Source organism: Scleropages formosus, chromosome 20 (assembly GCF_900964775.1).
Source record: "Scleropages formosus chromosome 20, fSclFor1.1, whole genome shotgun sequence".
Taxonomy (NCBI): Eukaryota; Metazoa; Chordata; class Actinopteri; order Osteoglossiformes; family Osteoglossidae; genus Scleropages; species Scleropages formosus.
Genome location: NC_041825.1, coordinates 21,604,562 through 21,623,491, shown reverse-complemented (window position 1 = coordinate 21,623,491; position 18,930 = coordinate 21,604,562). Strand labels below are relative to the sequence as shown.

Here is an 18,930-nt window from a genome sequence, read left to right as displayed (position 1 = left end):
TGGCTAAATTTGGGGAAAGCTTCCCTTGGAGGCTTGGAAGACTTCCCAGTTGCGAAGGGCTCTTTGCCCCGACTTGGACCACTTTTTGCGGAGTGCTGCACACACACTTCGGGACTGAGCCGCTGTAGCACTGAGCAGGCGTTTCCTGTCAAATGCCTTTAATACCACAGTCCTTATGCAGTATTAAAAGTTTTAAAATGCCAGGATAAAAGCACCGTAACAAAGAGACTGCTGTTAGGGAAGCAAATCTTTTTTTTTGTTTTTTTAAGTGGACAATAACTTGTTCAAGCCTCACGTATTTCGAACTTTTGTGCGTTTCTCGAATGGTTAAATTATGAAGAAATAATGTATTTTATGTATTGTGGGATTCTAAAAAAATTTCGGAAGACAATACGTGTACAGTGCAGTCAAAACTGAAAAAATGCAGAGATCAGATCAACTCCTGAAATGACATTTAAATGAAACAACGGCAAAAAGTGAACTTAGAAGGGTGAATGTCAACCTGACCCTACGAGCAATATTCTCCACAACAGCAGCATTATTACCGAAATAAGCATATTTACACAGCAAAGAAAAAACATCACCGACAGCAGTTACGGATACCGGCCTGGGATATTCTTCATATTTTTTTTTAAATTCTAAAAACAAGTTTATGTTTAGAGAAGAGACTATGTGCACAGTGGAGAGGATTTTGTTTGCTCTCCCTTACGTGACCATGTTTGGTAAAAAGAGAATTTTCAACACCACCGCTTATCCAACCCCTTGACTTCGGCAGAATTGCGGAGAGCCAGAATCAATCAGAACACAAGGTCGTTTCCCCTTTTTTTTAAATATCCAAAAAAAAAAAAAAAAAAAAGCCCAATGTGTGTGTGAATAGGCAGAAATAACTGCTCTGCAGATGAGAATCTTAATGTTCGTGTAACATTTTTCCAGCCTTCAAGACATCAGACACTATACCTTATGTAAAGTGTATAAACATTTTTTTTTTTCCCCCCTCCACATTATTGCTCAGGTATTTTGTCCAGACGTTGCACTGCTTGACACCCCCATCACCTGGGTCTGGACCTTCGGATAATGATTGATAACCACCCACAGCGGTTTCCAAGAGTCTCACTTTTCTGATTTGTATGGCAGGCGAGAATTTGTTTATACCCCGAAATCAGGAAACATAGACCGCATCACGTCAACACAACAACGAAACATAATGGTGAGATGACAATGCTTTCGATTAACTAAAATAAAGTATGAAATTAGGCTTTACTTTGCCGGAAAAGCAATTTTGCTCAGACGGGAAGCTGTAGTGCATGCCACCAAGAAAAACACAAAAATCTGTCATCAAATTTATTGGCATTTTTCAAGTAAATCTCATCCTTGAGTGCTACTGTTACAACTTTATTAGCTGTTGTTGTGTACCGATAGTTGTAATAAACCCAAAGACCAGTGTGGAAAATGTCCATCAGTATCTCTGCAACGCCAGATCTTTGCTTTTAACAGAACTGTGTAAACTGAAATGCCTTTTTCAACCAAGGAGAGCAAATAACAGATTTTTCTGAACACTGATCACACTTATAACTCAAATTTGTTCCTGATGAAAAGTGACATTCGGACCAAGTCCCTTTAAATATTTTCCAGGATTGCTGAATGTGGAATTTAATCAAGAGCTCCCTTTAAGTAGAAGATGTTCGAATCTGGGCAGAACACTCAAAACTGATTTTTAATGATCACGGCTATGGAAGAGAGATGAAAATTCTAATTTATAACAACTTCGCGACAAGCAGAAGAGTAACGAACAGGATGACATCTATTAAACACGATTTTTTTTCACTGGTGACCTGTGACGGCAGAATTTACTATCCCGCAACCTATACCCCTCAGGGGATTCGATTAACACGTCGCAAAACAACAACCGGAACAACAAACCCATCCCCCAGCACACACTGCATACAGACTGTGTGTAGCATCTTTAGTGTAAAAAATACTACACGTCACATCTTTTAAAAGAATTTTCTTTCTTATTCCAGGGAGAAAAAAAAAAAAAAAAAAAAATCAGGTATTAAGTACTTGTGCAGAAGTTGGTTTATGATAACCGAAATGCGTGCAGCTTAGTAAAAACATCTTAACTGCCAATATTTGTAACTCTTCACATTCTCTTGAAATAAACAGTCACAATGCAATAAACGTACCGTTAGCACGGCTATTTATGTTTACCACTTGTACCGCACGCGTTAAGCAGACAAGACCTGCCTTGAGTGCGTGTTTAACATAACGATGGCACACTTCTAGATTATTAAAGCAGCTAGAGGTAAGAAGCCAAGGCGATTCCCTCCTGTGAATATAAAACACGGATCACCAGAGCCATATTTATAGTGGGATTTATCAAAAGACATTCTTTTCGAGAGTTCGCCGGGGTGAAGCGAAATGCCACGAAGGGTTCTGGGCACCACGGAGAGGGAGAGCAGAGGGCTCCCTGGAGCTGCAACGGGACGGGTCGTGGCCTCGAAGCGTCCGAAGTGGCCCGGCTGGCCTGTGGAGACCGGGCCCGGAGGCTCGTAACGTCCCCCTCGTGCCCACGGCGGCTGCGCGCGCACTTTCCTTTCTAGGAATAAGCCCATAACCACTATTGAACATGGCGAGAAGAACGTTCGGGGGGGAGAAAAGTCTCGTCATAGCAGTCAGTCGCATGCTTTAGAGTACAAAGACGTCAATCGATGGAAAGCTCGGACTCGTCGGCACCGAAACGGCGTGCGGAAGTGTGCACCGCAGGCTTTCTAACTAACGTTTCCTGATGAAAACAGACAAAATCCACCGATTTAAAGCTACACAGGACTATAGAATAGAAGGTATAATACAGTACATACAAACAACTTTACCACACCTTTTGTGCCTTTGTGCATGTATATCACAGAAATATACTGTGAACTAAAAATATAAAATTTCAAAAAAAAAAAAAAAAAAAAACATACTAAAAATACCCTGCTGGTTTCCATGGAGATCCATTCGTGATTCTGGGCTAAAGACTGAAAAGCACCTATTGGTTTTAAAGGCTCCGTTCAACTGCAAAGTTACGTACAACACGATCATAGTCCTCACATCGCCCACAGCAGGCTGGGGAGACACGCAACTTGATTCTCCCAGATTGAGCAGCAGCGTCCTCTTATACACGGTCTGTCCACGCGCTCCTTGTCCCAGGGTCTCGTGTTTTCTTCTACAGGCGACTGGTGCGAATGGCATGAACGGTAAATGCACTGTCAGAATAATCTTAAAACATGCAAACAAATGGAGGCAAAGACCACAGGTGTGTAAATTCCTCAACATACTCTGGAAGACCTGTGCGTACAAGGAAGACGTGGATTGACGGGGACCGAGACAGACTTGGAGGGAACGAGGCTGTAGAAATTTAAAAGCCGGAAAGTAGCAGAGGTTCAAAGGCCCTAATGCGAAAAACACTTTGATTTTGAGGTAAAGGACGACAGCAGGACAAACACCGGACACCTCTATGTCCTCAAGCTCCGCGAAGATTCTGTGACGGAAGACGTGAACTCAACAGGTGGGACGTCCCAGTTCAGTATCCATCGCAAAGTCCTGGCTGCTCTTGCTTGGCAAAAGTGCTCTCGGTCTTGCATCCCATCGTGGGCGCTGCAGGCTGCGGTGTGTCTAAGGCCTGTCTCGGGCGCAACGATCCAGGCACTTAATACGAGTCGCGTCGTAGAGGTCGAGCCGAATTAGCTGTCTCGGAAGCCCGCGGACAGGCGGGCACAAGGCGACTGGGTACGAGAGGCATCTTGGCGTCTGTGACATGATGATGCGATGGGTCCTTTTGTTGTCGGACGGAGATCGATTGAGAAGGTGGCGGGGGGGACGTGCAGGAACAGCAGGCGCTGGGTTAGGGATGCGTACGGCGGGGCTCTCGATTGGTGCAGAGCAGGGGGGAGGGTGGGACTAGACAAAAAGAGTAACCCCTTATTGGCTGAACCAGAGCTTCTGGCTTCCACTCCTCAATCTATATGGTTGTTGAGGTATGAGTCATTGTGATGGTTCTGCTTGTCAAGGTTGGCGCCTTTTGAGCTCCTGCTTCTCCCAGTCAGGACCTTGTAGCACCCCCTGGCAATTTTGTACATCCAGATGGTGTTCAGGACATCCAGACAGACACTGGAGACGATCCAGGCCACCTGGGGCCCAAGGCCTAGGCGGACAAACGCAGGGGTCCCGAAAGTGGCCACCACCCGGGAATAGTAGGAGGGAATCACGGCGATGCGGACCAGGAAGAAGACCACCGTCATCATTATGCCGTTGGCCACCACCAGGCGGTCTGTACGTGGGACTGAGAGGACCTCGAAGAACCATCTGAGGAGAGAAGGGGCTTCAGACTGAGATGAACATCGAAGACGGGAGCAGCTCTCCAAACTGCGCTACGCAATTGCAAATCACGGCAGACTGAGAAACAAACGTCTTAGTCATGACGTGACAAAGATTAATGTTTAACGTTAGCTGCCTGCTACAGCTTGAGGGAGGAAAAGAAGACATCGCTCACTTGACTGTTTACTGAGGAAATAGTTCTCATGCATCTGTGTGTAGCCCTGTCACGGTGTATATGTTCTCATGACTATTTTTTATGAGCTCCGCGTTTTTTTTTTTTTTTTTTTTGCCAGCGTAAAACTTGTCGTGGTGGTACGGCGGCACAGAGCTGGTGCCTCTTAGCAGCTATTGGACTGTGGGTTCCCATCAAGCTTAGCGTGCGTAAAGTTTGCATGTTCTCCCTATGTTTGCGTGGGCTTCCTTCAGGTGCTCTGGTTTCTTCTCATACCTCTAAGAAGTGTTTCAGCTGAACTAGTGTCTTCAAATTGCCCTTAGTGTGTGTATGGGGGACGGTGTGTGTCCAGTGTGTGTATAGGGAGAGCTGGTAGTGTAGTGGTTAATGCTACTGCCTTTACACCTGAAGGACACAGGTTCAACTCCCACCTTTGGCTGCCGTACCCTTGAGAAAGGTACATACCCTGAATTGCTCCAGTAAAAAAAACAACCCAGCTGTATAAATGGGTAAATAGTTGTAAGTACCTTCAAACTGTAAGTCGCTTTGGAGAAAAGCATCAGCTAAATGAATGAATGTAGATGTGTGCGAGATTGTCCCGTGTGGATGTGCCTCATGCCAAAACTTTTCAGGAAATGCTCTGGACTACCAAAACTGTAATGGACAAGCGCTTACGGACAATGGAGAAGTGAAAAGAATTTCTGAATTACTTGAATATTAATTTGAATAAAACCATTCATCTACACGCAGTTTTATATACACTCACCGGCCACTTTATTAGGTACACCTTACTAGTACCGGGTTGAACCCCCTTTTGCCTTCAGAACTGCCTTAATTCTTTGTGGCATAGATTCAACAAGGTGCTGGAAACATTCCTCAAGAGATTTTGGTCCATATTGACATGATAGCATTACGCAGCTGCTGCAGATTTATCGGCTGCACATCCACGATGAAAATCTCCTGTTCCACCACATCCCAAAGGTGCTCTATTGATCTGAGGTCTGGCCATCTGAGTATAGTGAACTCATTGTCATGTTCAAGAAACCAGTTTGAGATGATTTGAGCTTTGTGACATGGCACATTGCCCTGCTGGAAGTAGCCATCAGAAGATGGGTACACTGTTGTCATAAAGGGATAGACATGGTCAGCAACAATGCTCAGGTAGGCTGTGGCATTTAAACGATGCTCAATTAGTACTAAGGGGCCCAAAGTGTGCCAAGAAAATATCCCCCACAGCATTACACCACCACCACCAGCCTGAACTGTGGATACAAGGCAGGATGGATCCATGCTTTCATGTTGTTTACGTCAAATTCCGACCCTACCATCTGAATGTCGCAGCAGAAATCGAGACTCATCAGACCAGGCAACGTTTTTCCAATCTTCTATTGTCCAATTTTGGTGAGCCCGTGCAAACTGTAGCCTCAGTTTCCTGTTCTTAGCTGATAGGAGTGGCACCCGGTGTGGTCTTCTGCTGCCATAGCCCATCTGCTTCAAGGTTCAACGTGTTGTGCGTTCAGAGATGCTCTTCTGCATACCTCAGTTGTAACGAGTGGTTATTTGACTTACTGTTGCCTTTCTATCAGCTCAAACCAGTCTGGCCATTCTCCTCTGACCTCTGGCATCAACAAGCCATTTTCACCCACAGAACGCCGCTCACTGGATATTTTCTCTTTTTCTGACCATTCTCTGTAAATAGATGGTTGTGTGTGAAAATCCCAGTAGATCAGCAGTTTCTGAAATACTCAGACCAGCCCGTCTGGCACCAACAACCATGCCACGTTCAAAGTCACTTAAATCACCTTTCTTCCCCATTCTGATGCTCAGTTTGAACTTCAGCAGATCATCTTGACCAGGTCTACATGCCTAAATGCACTGAGATGCTGCCATGTGATTGGCTGTTTAGAAATTTGCGTTAACGAGCACTTGAACACATGTACCTAATAAAGTGGCCGGTGAGCGTACGTATCGGCTGCATTTTAGATAAGCGCATGTAAATGGCAGATGGAAACACACGAGCTTCCCCTGTAAAGGAAAAACGGCAACACCCGCTGGCTTCTTCGGTCGTGAACATCAATAGGATCTAGTGGCCTTATCATGACCCGCGTTCACGTAATGACCCCCGGATCGACGGAGCGTCGAGCGGCTTTCTGCGGACTGACGGCTTCCTTTGAGCCTGGAGAATCAGCCGTGAAAAGTGAAGACGGCAGAGAACGACGTGGCGATCGGAGATCATAAGCCCTTACCGCTGGTTGACAAACGGTGTTGACAGCTCTGAAATGAGGCGGAAGTTGGCGAAGTACGGCAGCACTCCTCGGCTCTGTCAGATTGGTAAAACGCACACACACACACACACACAGGAGCTCCATTAGCACAGGCCTAAACAAATCTGAAAAGAGAAAGCTTCTAATTGTACTGAAGGCTGAACCGATCACATAAAGTACTTTGTTGTCAGTATTCCCATTTTAATATTTACGCTTATTTATTCACCATCATAAAAGACGTCAGAGGTGCAACAATCAATAGAAACGAAACAAATCACACATCCGTGGCGCAGTACGGCATATGAGCCATTTGCGTCTTTAGCCGAGCGAGCGTGCTGGGTGCCACCCCGAGTCGCACCAAGACATATCCGTATGCGTAGAGCGCCGCCAGGTGGTGACACACGAAGAAACCGTCTCCCATCGCGCGCCAGTTGCAGGCCAGGAGCAGGAGGTCTGTGGGGAACGACAGATTTTGCTGCTTAGCTGGTGCTTCTATGGAGAGCGAGATTTCCCGCATGCACATCTGGACAGTTTTATGGAGGGGTTCTCGGGGGCGTCCTCTCTGTCATTAATCACACACACACACACACACACACACACACACACACTTTCTGAACTGCTTGTCCCATACGGGGTCGCGGGGAACCGGAGCCTAACCCGGCAACACAGGGCGTAAGGCCAGAGGGGGAGGGGACGCGCCCAGGACGGGACGCCAGTCCGTCGCAAGGCATCCCAAGCGGGACTCGAACCCCAGACCCACTGGAGAGCAGGACCCGGGCCAACCCACTGCGCCACCGCGCCCCCCTAATAGTGAACAATTAAATAAAAAATTAAAAGAAACCGCTTGCCCCAAGCGGGGTCGCGGCAAACCGGAGCCCAATATGTCAGCACAGGGACTCGAACCCCTATTAATTATATGCTGTATATATAATATACCGTATATTCTCTATATCTGTTCCACGAAACACACATCCTCAGGTTGCTGATGGGGGGTCCATCTCATTGCAAATATTTACATTTACATTTATTCCTGTGCCGGGCACTCATACACGGAGTGCGTTAGATGGGTTTTACAGCAACGGTATCATGCGTAAGAGAAACGCGACATGAGTATCGGCACATCGGTATTATCAGAGCACAGCCTTAGACGTGCAGTGCTGTTGTACGTGTTTAGCGGTCAGCAATAATAGTACCGTGGTAAAAAATGAGTGCTTTTGCAATATGTTTTATATGCAATAAGAGGTGTACATATATAACACTGGTGCCACAATACCTAAGGCACATAGGGTAACTCTTATCGTAACGTAACATAGTGAGTGAATGAAATCAGGAGTTTCGTAGGAAGCCCAGATATGTGCATGGGCGAGTTAGAAGGCGGGACTGTGACGAGAGGAGTTTTCGCCCTTTGTCGGAAGGCAGTCGGCGACCGTGCAGTGCGACAGCGTCCCGGCGGGCAGAGGCGCCGAGGCCCGACGACATACAAGCCGCCCCGAGAGTTGGACTCACCGTAGAGCAGATAGCCGCACGTTATGGCCACGTTGAGCTTGACAAGCTGGGGGTCCCCCCTGCGGAGCGAGAGGAGCACAGCGCGGGTTGGTAGAGCGCCGACACGCGACGGGAGCCGGACGAGCCGGAAGAGCCCATAATCATTTGGTGGAAAAGTTCGAGGAGCTCTTTGAGTTTAACTGTAAATGCACAATAAAAGTTGTTGGAAATTAAACGGTAAAGTAGAAGAAAATGTGCATTTTTGAGAAAACATTTTCACAGTCGTAATGCGTGCGTTCGTTCCGGCGGAAGCGCCTGGAGTGAATGTGGCTGTGTGAAACCGGGCCCTTCTTTCAGGGGAGCGGGGGGGAGACCTGAGCCGCGCTTGTCGGCGGCGGGGAGAGGGTGCGGCGGTGTCCGAAACAATCCGGATGCCCCGAAGCACCACTTTACTACAGTACACGGCGTGAAAAAACCCTGCAGAAATATCTGGCTCTTCGAAGCCGCCCCTGCAGGTTCGCTAAGACATACCAAGTGATCACATACGACATAACAGCTGAGGCTCCTGACCAGCTGGTTAAAGGCTCCGAACACAGTAAAGAACATACAAGATCAAAGAATGCTTTGATCTAGTCCCCTGCAGGTTCCCCAAATACCAGAAAATGCGGACGAGCAGCGTCCGCTGGCCGTCATGCAGGAGCAGCTATGCAGAGCAAAATGCAGACATAGCGATGGACAAAGATCACCTCGGGCACGCGGAGAAGACGCGTCCCGCTGTAAATGACCACAGCGGCGCTACGGAAAACACGGTAACCGCTGACAGGTGGTCCGACTTAACGATGGTGAGCCGGCGATAGACATTCACCAGAAAACATACTTCCAGTTTTGAAATCTTATTTTTTCCCCAGGCAAGTGATATGCGAAGCGACACTCTCTCACGATACTGGGCAGCGGCAGCGATCCGCATCTCCCAGGCTTATGATATTTTCGACATGTGATGGTTTTCGGGGGGGACGTAACCCCATCGTAAAGCGGGAACAACCTGTATTCTATTTTTATTATTCTAAGTTCATACACACACACACTTTCTGAACCGCTTGTCCCATATGGGGTCGCGGGGAACCGGAGCCAACCTGGCAACACAGGGCGTAAGGGTGGGGGGGAGGGGACACACCCAGGACGGGACGCCAGTCCATCGCAAGGCACCCCAAGCGGGACTCGAACCCCAGACCCACCGGAGAGCAGGACCCGGTCCAACCCACTGCGCCGCCGCACCCCCCTAAATTCATAGAATTTGTGACAATTAACAGCAGAATGACATTTACATTTATTCATTTAGCTGCTTGCTTTTCTCCAGCGTAACTGAAAACGTTAATCTGCTTACAGATTTTACCCATTTATACAGCTGGGCACTTTTACTGGAGCAATACAGGGTAAGCACCTCGCTCAAGGGTACTACAGCTGGAGGTGGGATTCAAACCTGCGACCAGTGCATTGATCCTGTTCAGTGTATTCATAAAAAGTTCATCGATAACATAAAGCAAACTCTTACAAGCGATCAGCGCTTTGTTTCATTAAGCGTGGGCCACTGCAGCCGTGCTAAAGGTTACGACACAGCGAGACACCGGGGCGGCAGCTCCGAGGGGTGCAGTGAGACCGCACTGCAGGGTGACACGGAGACACCTGATCTGCTGTATTCTGACAGCGCAGCAGAAAAGGTGAAGTCCACCCCCCCCCCACCCCCAGGAAAACACACAGCCGCACCGCACCTCCGCTGCACCAATTTCAGATGGTCCTGAACGTTCCGAGTGCCGAAGGTCAACGCTCGGGGCGTTTCCGGGGTTCAGCTCCTCGTTCGACCGTCTGCGCCGTCCGTCCTTTCGCATCGACGCGCTTGGCCCCTTGCGAAACTTTGCGTTCGTGTAGTAAACGAACTGGGTTCAACGGGGAAAAGGGGTTACGGCCAGAGCGTAAAGACATCCGCGGAACAAAACCATCACCTACTAAAAACTCAAGAGCCTACCCAAAAATACATTGGGAGATAGCACAAAACCTATAAAATAAACACATCAATTGCAAAGAGATACGGGACGGCTGATAACGCAGTGATTGCCGCCGCTGCCTTTGGACCCGCAGGTCACAGGTTCGAATCCCATCTCTGGCTGTAGTACCCTTGAGAAAGGCACCTACCCTAAATTGCTCCAGTAAAATGACCCAGCTGTAGAAATGAACAAATAACTGTAAGTTGCTTTGGAGAAAAGCGTCAGCTAAATTAATAAATATAAATAAATAATAAAGCACACAAACGAATATGTAGTTTGTTCTCGCAAAGTGTTTTCCCAGCATCCTGCTGCTGCACTATATCTGTTGTGCACGGGGATCGCCGGCCTTGTTCAACTGCAGTACGGCAGGTCAGAGATGCCCGAATTAAACGCAAAATGCAGCCTGTGTGTGGTGCGAGTTTGATTTTTCCAAGCGGGACCGCGTTGCTGCGCAGCTGCTCCGGGTTACGCGGACGCATTCGCTGCGCTGCGGCAGAAACGCGCGTTACAGCAGGCGTGGCATTCGGTGTTTAATGTACAGCTTTTGCGTTTGTCCCGGGACACGGGCGCAGGTCTGGAAGGTGGCGCCGTGCGCTTTACGCTGCGAGCTCCCGCCGCCGGGTAAGACGTGAGCCGTCGCTTCCCGCCCGCAGACGGAAAAACCACGGAGACGAGACGTCGAGAAAAGGAGAGAGGGAAGAGGATGCGAAAAGAACAGCTGCTGTGAAGGGCTAGAGGAATGAAAGACAAGAGTAAAGGGGGGAAAGGGAGGAAAACTGGCACAGGAAGGAGAGGACAGGCAGGGAGTGCCAGAGACGTGTGGAGCGGTGATGGGAGAGCGGATGCGGAGGGACCGAGCGAAGGAGCGAGGGGGCGAACGGCGAGGACAATGGCAGCGTCGCCGTTCGGGGGTGGTCGTCACGTAGCAGGGGCTGGGGACGGGCTTTGGGGGTGGTCACATGGGCAGGGGAGGCTGCGGGAAACTGGGGCTCCTGTTGTCCGCCATGAAAAGCAGCCTTGTTTGCCAGGAGAGAGAGGGGCACCGAGGGAGGGAGGGAGAGAAGACGGATAAAGGGCTAAACGGTCCAGTTTCTGTCTTGGTGCAATGTGGTGTGCCGCGCGAGAGCCGGAGCAGAGACATTACCATTTCGATCCACGCCCCATCCCTCACCCCCGTGCGCTTTTCAGACGGCGGCGGGGGGCGGGTTGGGAGCGGGGAGAGAAATGAACCGAGGGAGAAACCCCCTGCAGCGCTTTCAGGAGGTCCGAAACGGGAGACAAAGAGCGGAGGAAAGGCAAAGAGAGAAAGCTGCCTGATCCATTTCGCGTCATTATTTCGCTCCAAAAGCCGAGGGGAAACGAGATTTTTTTTTCTTACCACTGTATGTGTGTGTGTGTGTGTGTGTGTGTGTGTGTGTGAAGGCGACTTCACTGCAACGGTACAATAACCCGCCGCCGCTGCACCTAACCCAGGTTCTTCGCCCCACGTTGCTTCCTCGCCACTTACCAGACCGGGTCTTTGTTGACCGCGTCATCGAACCGCAAGATGTAGAGGCAGAAGAGGCCAACGATGAGCGCGTGGATGGTGGACACGAGCCTGCAGGCGACACGGACACATTTAGCGAGAGACAGAGCCCGGTACGCGCGAGTTCCGTAGCGCCTGCCGAGACCCGGTGCTCCGCACTTGGGCTCGGCGTAAGCCCTGGGCCTTTCGTTCCGTGGAGGCAGGGTCGCGGTGGTCCGGAGCCTATCCCGGAATCACGGGGCGTGAGGCAGGATACACCCTGGAGGAGACACCAGCAGACCTCGGGGTTTGGCCCTTCGCCTGCGAGACACCGAGGGACACGGAGAGCAGCACCACACGTCACACTTCTCACACTTTCTCTCGCTCGTGCAGCACGAGGTCATTCGGCAGGACTACTACAGGATCGCATACCCGGTAAAAATGAAATAAAACGTCACGTGTAAGATAACAATGTTATTTTAGATAGTTACACACGATGGGAATTTACGTTACGTTACGTGACCATTAAGACGTTCGTCTAAGCGCTACAGCGACAACGAAAGGTCGCAGGCTCGAATCCCACCTCCGGATGTAGCGGGGTTCGAGCCTGAGGTGGTTTTACTGAAGACGCCGGGAGAGGTTGTTACAGTTACTTTATAATCTGAACACAAGGGTTCGACATCACTTGGGTTAAAGGTATCTCCTAGTTAAATAAACAAGCTGGCTTCGAAAGGGATGACAGCGTAAAAAAAAAGAAACCAAGGAAAACAAAAAGGCCAGCAATAAGAAGGGATTTTGAACTTCATGCATGCATAGTCTGTGTGTGTGTGTGTGTGTGTGTGTGTGTGTGTGTGTGTGTGTGTGTGCAGGAGCTAAGGTGTCATCGACAATATGAGTGTGCTATAGTGCGGAGCTCAAGACCTTTGGAACCCTTATCTGGAGCTACTCCACACACCCAGGTCTTATCTCCACGTGTGTGTGTGTGTGTGTGTGTGTGTGTGTGTGTGTGTGTGTGTTTGTGAATCCTCCCCGCCACCAGCCGGGCTGTGAGGAATCCAAGGGGGCGGCCGCAGCTGCCAGGCAGGAACGGGACGCTCCCGCCGCCGCGTGAAAACCCAAAGAGTTTTTGGGGGGAAGCATCTCGCCGCCGCGGCCCCGAGGTCGAGGAACGGCGCTCGGGGAAGGGTCGGCTTTCGCGGCGGCGTTCGCTCGCGCGCAGCCCCACGGCTATCTCCGCGTTCATTAAATATGCATGGTCCTCTGCTGGCTGCTGACTGCCAGGAGTAATCGCTCTCGGGGGCGGGGTGGTGGGGGGGGGTCGCGAGAGGCCAGCGCCTCCGTCTTTCTCCCGCAACTCTTCCGAGTCCGTGCTCGACATCCTTTTCGACCGCCGGCACCTCGACGCGAGCCCGTCAGCCCGACGTCACCGAGGGACGACTAGCCGGAGGCGGTGCGGCGCCGCGGCCCTCCTGGCAACACGCCACCTGGCTGCCGAGCGCGGACGCTGCAGGGCGTACCTGCAGCCGACAGCTCCGAAACAGGAATAAACGGTAGAGGCGGCAAATAAGAGGTAAGAGCGGCGCGAAGAGCGAGGGTGGTGCAGGGGAAAGAAAGACAAACACGGCAGAGCCCCGGCTGTATCAACAGGAGGGAAGGGCACGGGCAGCTAGCGATCGCAACGTTAAACACCGGCGCCGCGGCTCGCGCGCCACGCGGGCGGAAATAACGCCACGCGGCAAGGAGAGCGACAGAATGTTCCACTACCTGGTTAAATGATCAGTCACGAACGGCGAACGGCGCCGACGCCCCGGGGGACAATTCCTTTCCTCTGGGGTCGGCCGGTTTATCGCCGACGGAGGGTCATTAACGCACTAATGGGGGTCGGGGGGGGGGTGAAAAAAACGGGCCAGCGTCGAGCAAAGAGCGACTCGTGCGTTTCTGTCCCTGTCCTCGACAAGGAAGGGAACCTTTGAAATGAACAGACGGTCCGGGGACGCGTATCTGAACGCGAGCGCTGCGTGTTATTACACAGCCCCAGGCAGCGCTACGCATGCCTCGGAACCACGTCGAACCCGTGTCTATTTCCCGGTTTCTCCCAGCATGCTTTGCGCCCCGTATCTCACGTGGCAATAAAGAGAAGGGCTGCACCGCGTCACCAGTGCCGACCGGGTTCTGGACTCTCGTGTCGGAGCGGCGGAGGGCATAGGAGCAACACGTGGAATAAAAGCCGCGAGGACTCGGCGCGGCTCTCGTCATCGTCGTCTTCGTAGTCGCTGCCCGCCCGAATTTTCCTTTCTTTAACACACGCTTACTCCGTTTCACATTTACATTTACCTGGCGTTTTGCGCCAAAACGACTTACCGCGGCAAAGTATCTACTATTATTTACCCGTTTAAACAGCTGGGTAATTTTACTGGGGCAATTCAGGGTAAGTACCTTGCTCTACAGCTGGGATTCGAACCTGCGACCTTCAGGTCCAAAGGCAGGGGCGCTAACCACTACGCTACCAGATGTCCCCAACTGAACATACTTTACTGCTCTTACCATTTTTTCAGTTGGACTCGAGGAGTTCTTTTGAATCTCTCGCTTTTTGAAACTTTCTGTTTCACTACACGTCCGTGCAGCCACAAACACGCATGCCGGGACCTCCCCCATTTCCGCATCAATAACAAACACTAGTTCCTTAAACAAACTGGATTGATGACATGCCAGATGAAAGTCTGATTACCCAAGACAGCGAAAATCTTACTTCTTCTTCATCTGAGACCAGCCGTCCAGCCCACAAACCACACTGTGGTCCAGTCGCACTGGGGGAGGGGGGGTAATTCTCTCAATCACGGGCTAAAGAGCTGCTGCACTGACCACACAGAGAATGGAACAGCTCTACAGCAGTGGCCCCCTGGCCAGACATTGCAGGTAGCGCCGTCTTTGGACTCCGAGGTTGCAGGTTCGAATCCCACCTCGTACAGTAGTACCCTCAAGCAAGGTACTTACTCTGAATTGCCCCAGTAAGAATTGCCCAGCGGTACAAATGAGTAAAAAGCTGTCAGCAGGAAGTCACTTTGGAGGAAGTCTTCGGTTAGATGAAGTCAGATGACAGGCTTGTCGGGAACCCTTTTACAGTCTGGACGGAATCACTCTGAGATTACTTTTTCCTGCCCCCGTGAGAATGTTAAAACCTCGCCTGCGTGCGTGTTTGTGGACGTGCTCGTGCGTCCGCGGAAGGAGGTCCAACCTCGAGTTCCATTCGGCGTGCTTGTCAGGGGGCAGGCGGCTGTACCCGGGGGCGAGGGCCGCGCAGAGGCGGGGGCTGCCCATGGAGAAGAGCAGCTGGAACCCCACGAAGCTGCCGGCCACCACGCTCAGCTCTCGCACGTCCATCTCCGATCTGGGACGCGAAAAGAAGGAAGCGGCGGCCGTGGTGGTAGAGAGCGACAGGAGCACCCGTATGCAAAAAAAGCACACAAAAAACACTTCATGTAAACATTTATTTATCAGACACTTTTCCCCAAATCCACTTCTAATGAACTCTGTGTAGTGTTATCAGCCCACACACCTTATTCACCAAGGTGATTTACACTGGTAGATACACTACTTACACTGGGTCACTCATCTATACATCAGTGGAACACACACACACACACACACACACACACACACACACACACACAGTATGGGGGAACCTGAACAGCATGTCTGGACTGTGGGAGGAAACCAGAGCACCAGGGGAAAACCCACACAGACAAGAACATGCAAACTCCACACAGATTGAGCGGGGATCGAACCCATGTCCTTTTGCACCGTGAGACAGCAGCGCTATTCGCTGTACCACCGTGCCGCCCGTACTGAAAGACACATAAACATATTGAAAGAAAGAAGGCGGCAAAGAGCGAGAGGAGGACGGGGCAGCGGGGAAGGGGATAGGCGTAGCGGGAATGTGGCTGAACCAGCGGGACGAGATCAGAGAGCGTTCGGTTCATGCAGGAAGAGCAACTGTGTTCCGAGGCACACGTTTCGCACGCAGATCATTAACCCTTTCCGAGCGCACGAGAGCCCACAGATGAGCGTGCGTTCGTGACAGGGGTGGTGCACTCCTCTAAAATGCACCAAATCCCTCTGATCTGATTTAAAAAGACGACACCCGTGCAGAAGAGACGGCGAGAGGGCACGGGCGAAGGGCACTGCAGCGAAAACCACTTGGTATGTGATCAATACCCCCGAGGAAGGGCAGAAGTTCAACCGTGCCCCAGGGAGCAGCGGTAGAGCACTTTTATGCCACGCCAGGAGTTTTTTGCCCACGCCGGGCAGCATAATCGCCCCTGCAGCATTACGCACGAGAACAATTTTCTGCGCAGCTGCTTTATTTTGCCACAATGGGGAAGTTGGTCCGAGTAACAGAATCGGCCGAACACTTAAAACGCTGAACACCAGCGGTGCGGAGAGAACGCCTTTTCACTGCAGCCCAGACCGGGAACCGGATGAAAGCGCTCCTTTCAACCACCCATCCATCTGTTCTCAATAAGTGCTTGTCCACTGCAGGGTTGCGGTTGTCCAGAGCAGGTCCTGGAAGCACGGGGTGTTCGGCGGGGTGCATCCTGGACGGGACGCCAGTTCTGTTCAAACATCTGCTTGGCTAATCCCAGATCCGACTTTGCCCGCAGACAGTCGGCTGTACTTTCATCAACTCCGAGACTCGCTGCTCGGCTCATGCGGCGCAGTGCAGAACTCCCGTTGTTTACGTAACCGATCAAACCTCCAACGTGTCAGGTCATTTTACATCTCAAGAGTTCAGGCAGGTGCAAATGCCATAAGAGCAGTCTGATTATCAATCGGCACAACAAATGGATCCGTTCCAGTCTTGATGGAGCAGCATAAAGGGCGGCGGGACAACTCACCATCAGGTGAGAAGGTACCTGGAAAGGATCTGCCAGCTGGCACAGATCAGCTATGGCCCGAAGCACCTTTCTCAAACCCAGCGCTTTCTTTTTCAACACAATCAATAATACCTTCCTTCCCTGGCCTGACACTTCATGCCTGCAGTGCAACAGTAATTATAAGCCAGACTAATTCTATTTTCAGCTCAATAAATATTAAGAATGCTATTATGCTACTTCACAGGTAGTTCGGCGACACGGAGGCGTGGAACGGCACGGCGGCACGGCGGCATAGCAGGTAGTGCTGATGCCTCGCTGCTCCTGGGCTGCGGGTTTGAACATGCCTGTTAGAGGGATAGGTTCCAGACCATGGCGACTCTGAACTGGACAAAGGGTTGTTGACAATGGATAGATAATTCACTGACACAACACATGGACACAATGTGGAGAGGAAAGGACCATCTACAGACCTGTACTAATTCTAAAATTCTACCAATTCACACCTTGGTGAATAAGGTGTGTGGGCTGGTAACACTACATAGAGTTCATTGGAAGTCGCTTTGGAGAAAAGCGTCTGCTAAATAAATAAATGTAAAATGTAAATGTACAGACACGACAAAGATTTGTGAAGATAGTTATCTTTTTTTTTTTTTTTTTTACTAGCAAGCATTTGAAACGTTTGATGCTATAATACCTGATGTCTTCACAAAGTACACATTTAAAGAACTAAACACACTGGAAGGACTATGAAACAAAGTATCACATACTTGTTTATGCAAACATTTGCGTACAGTGTGAAAAGATTGTTTGATAAAGACTGAATTTTCCTTGCTTTGTTTTTTTTATCTGAAAGAAAGGCCTCATGATCATCGTGATGATCTTGTTCACATCTCCACACACTGAGCTCAGGAACTAAAATGTTCTCATCATCTTTTCTAATTAGCGGCCCCTAGAAATACCGCACATATTGACGGAGATACTTATAATCCTTTCACATGATGTGTTTTTTTTTTTATAGATGTACGTTCTACGCACACAATGGAATTGGCAATTGCGGCGGTTCAGCACACTTACACACACGGCGTAAGGTACTTAAGACACAGTCCGAGGCTCCCTTACCATGGTATTGTACCACACAGCGGGAGGTGGACAGAACGGCAGCAAAAACCGGCCGCGTGCTCCCGGCGCACCGCCACATGATCATGCCCCCCAGTTCTCTCTCACACACACACACACACACACACACACACACACACACACACACACACACACACACACACAGAGGCAGGGTCGTTCCTCCACAGAGTCCGGATCCTCAGACACACATGAATGGCCGAGCGCCGCCCCCCCCCCACGGAGGTTCGCTACCTGATGGCAGGCGCATCGGTCTCCGCTGCAGGAACGGGCTCCTCCGCCGCAGTCTCGCCACTTCACCGCCACTTTCACGCCCAGATTTCCGCACTTCGCAGGATCGGCACCAGAGACGCACGGCTGCTTTCAAAGCTTTGTCGGGAATGTCCACCGAGCCACCAGGCAGGCGCGCCGTGCCTCTGCGCTCACCATTCACACCCAAACCGAGCTGCGTGCGTGGCGCCTTTTACACGTCTTCATCGCCACCGGTCTAGCATGCGACGACGTGCACGATCACACACAGTAGTAGTAGTAGAAGAAAAAAAAAAAAAAAAAAAAAGTTTTGCGTTGTTGTTGTTTGCTGCCCACCGTATCTGCACGCTGACAGCTCAGACTGACATGTGACGCAGGCACGCGAAAAGCCCTCCCGGCGCGGAGACACGCCCCCGACTAGCCACGCCTCCGCACATAGACCGCTCTATTCAAAGGGAGGGGTGAAAACCACACCCCCGACTCTGATTGGCCGAGAGCGTCGTTACGACAGAAATCTGAACGAATGAAAACCACGGAAATTCTCCTCACCAGATATAGTCTCTGTGGGGCATTGCGACAGACGACGAAAAACGGGGATATCGACGTTTCTCAGCGAAACGGAGTAGTTTGAAAACCGTAAATGAAGCGGTGAATTAAAATTCACAGTGTCGTTGGATTTACGGCACGGACATCTACATTACGCAGTTACGATGGTAATAATAATAAAAAGAATTCATACACAAATAAGAGAGCAAAAATTAAAGTAAAAGGTGACGTGTTATTACCACAAGCCCAGGAGGCCTGAGGCGTTACTGAAAGCCCAGACTGGTGTCGCTGGTGCCCAACTCTC

The 18,930-nt window shown here is 50.4% G+C and overlaps 1 protein-coding gene across 3 annotated transcripts; it reads right to left on the bottom strand.

Annotated features, from left to right (window-relative positions):
* Positions 1-1,334: 1,334 nt before the first annotated feature.
* Positions 1,335-18,531, bottom strand: LOC108939754 (transmembrane protein 56-B-like). 3 transcript variants are annotated; one of them, XM_029246827.1, is made up of 7 exons: positions 18,066-18,531; positions 15,059-15,211; positions 11,827-11,916; positions 8,299-8,357; positions 7,073-7,245; positions 6,775-6,848; positions 1,335-4,344 (listed from the first exon to the last, which is right to left on the bottom strand). In XM_029246827.1, the coding sequence occupies exons 2-7, from the start codon at positions 15,202-15,204 to the stop codon at positions 3,996-3,998; spliced, it is 891 nt and encodes a 296-aa protein (XP_029102660.1). In that variant the 5' UTR covers positions 15,205-15,211; positions 18,066-18,531; the 3' UTR covers positions 1,335-3,995. The 3 variants fall into 3 exon arrangements, with proteins under 3 accessions (XP_029102660.1, XP_029102661.1, XP_029102662.1); XM_029246828.1 differs by having other exon boundaries at positions 7,151-7,245; positions 18,066-18,529; XM_029246829.1 differs by lacking the exons at positions 8,299-8,357; positions 18,066-18,531 and having other exon boundaries at positions 7,151-7,245; positions 15,059-15,130.
* Between the last annotated feature and the right edge of the window lie 399 nt (positions 18,532-18,930).

Excerpts from the sequence above, each read along its gene's own strand:
- LOC108939754 (XM_029246827.1), bottom strand. The coding sequence starts at position 15,204 with ATGGACGTGCGAGAGCTGAGCGTGGTGGCCGGCAGCTTCGTGGGGTTC. Across the intron at positions 8,358-11,826 it reads GTCAACAAAGACCCGGTCTG|GGGGGACCCCCAGCTTGTCA; the intron begins GTAAGTGGCGAG and ends CTCGCTCCGCAG. Across the intron at positions 6,849-7,072 it reads TGCCGTACTGCGCCACGGAT|AGCCGAGGAGTGCTGCCGTA; the intron begins GTGTGATTTGTT and ends CCAATCTGACAG.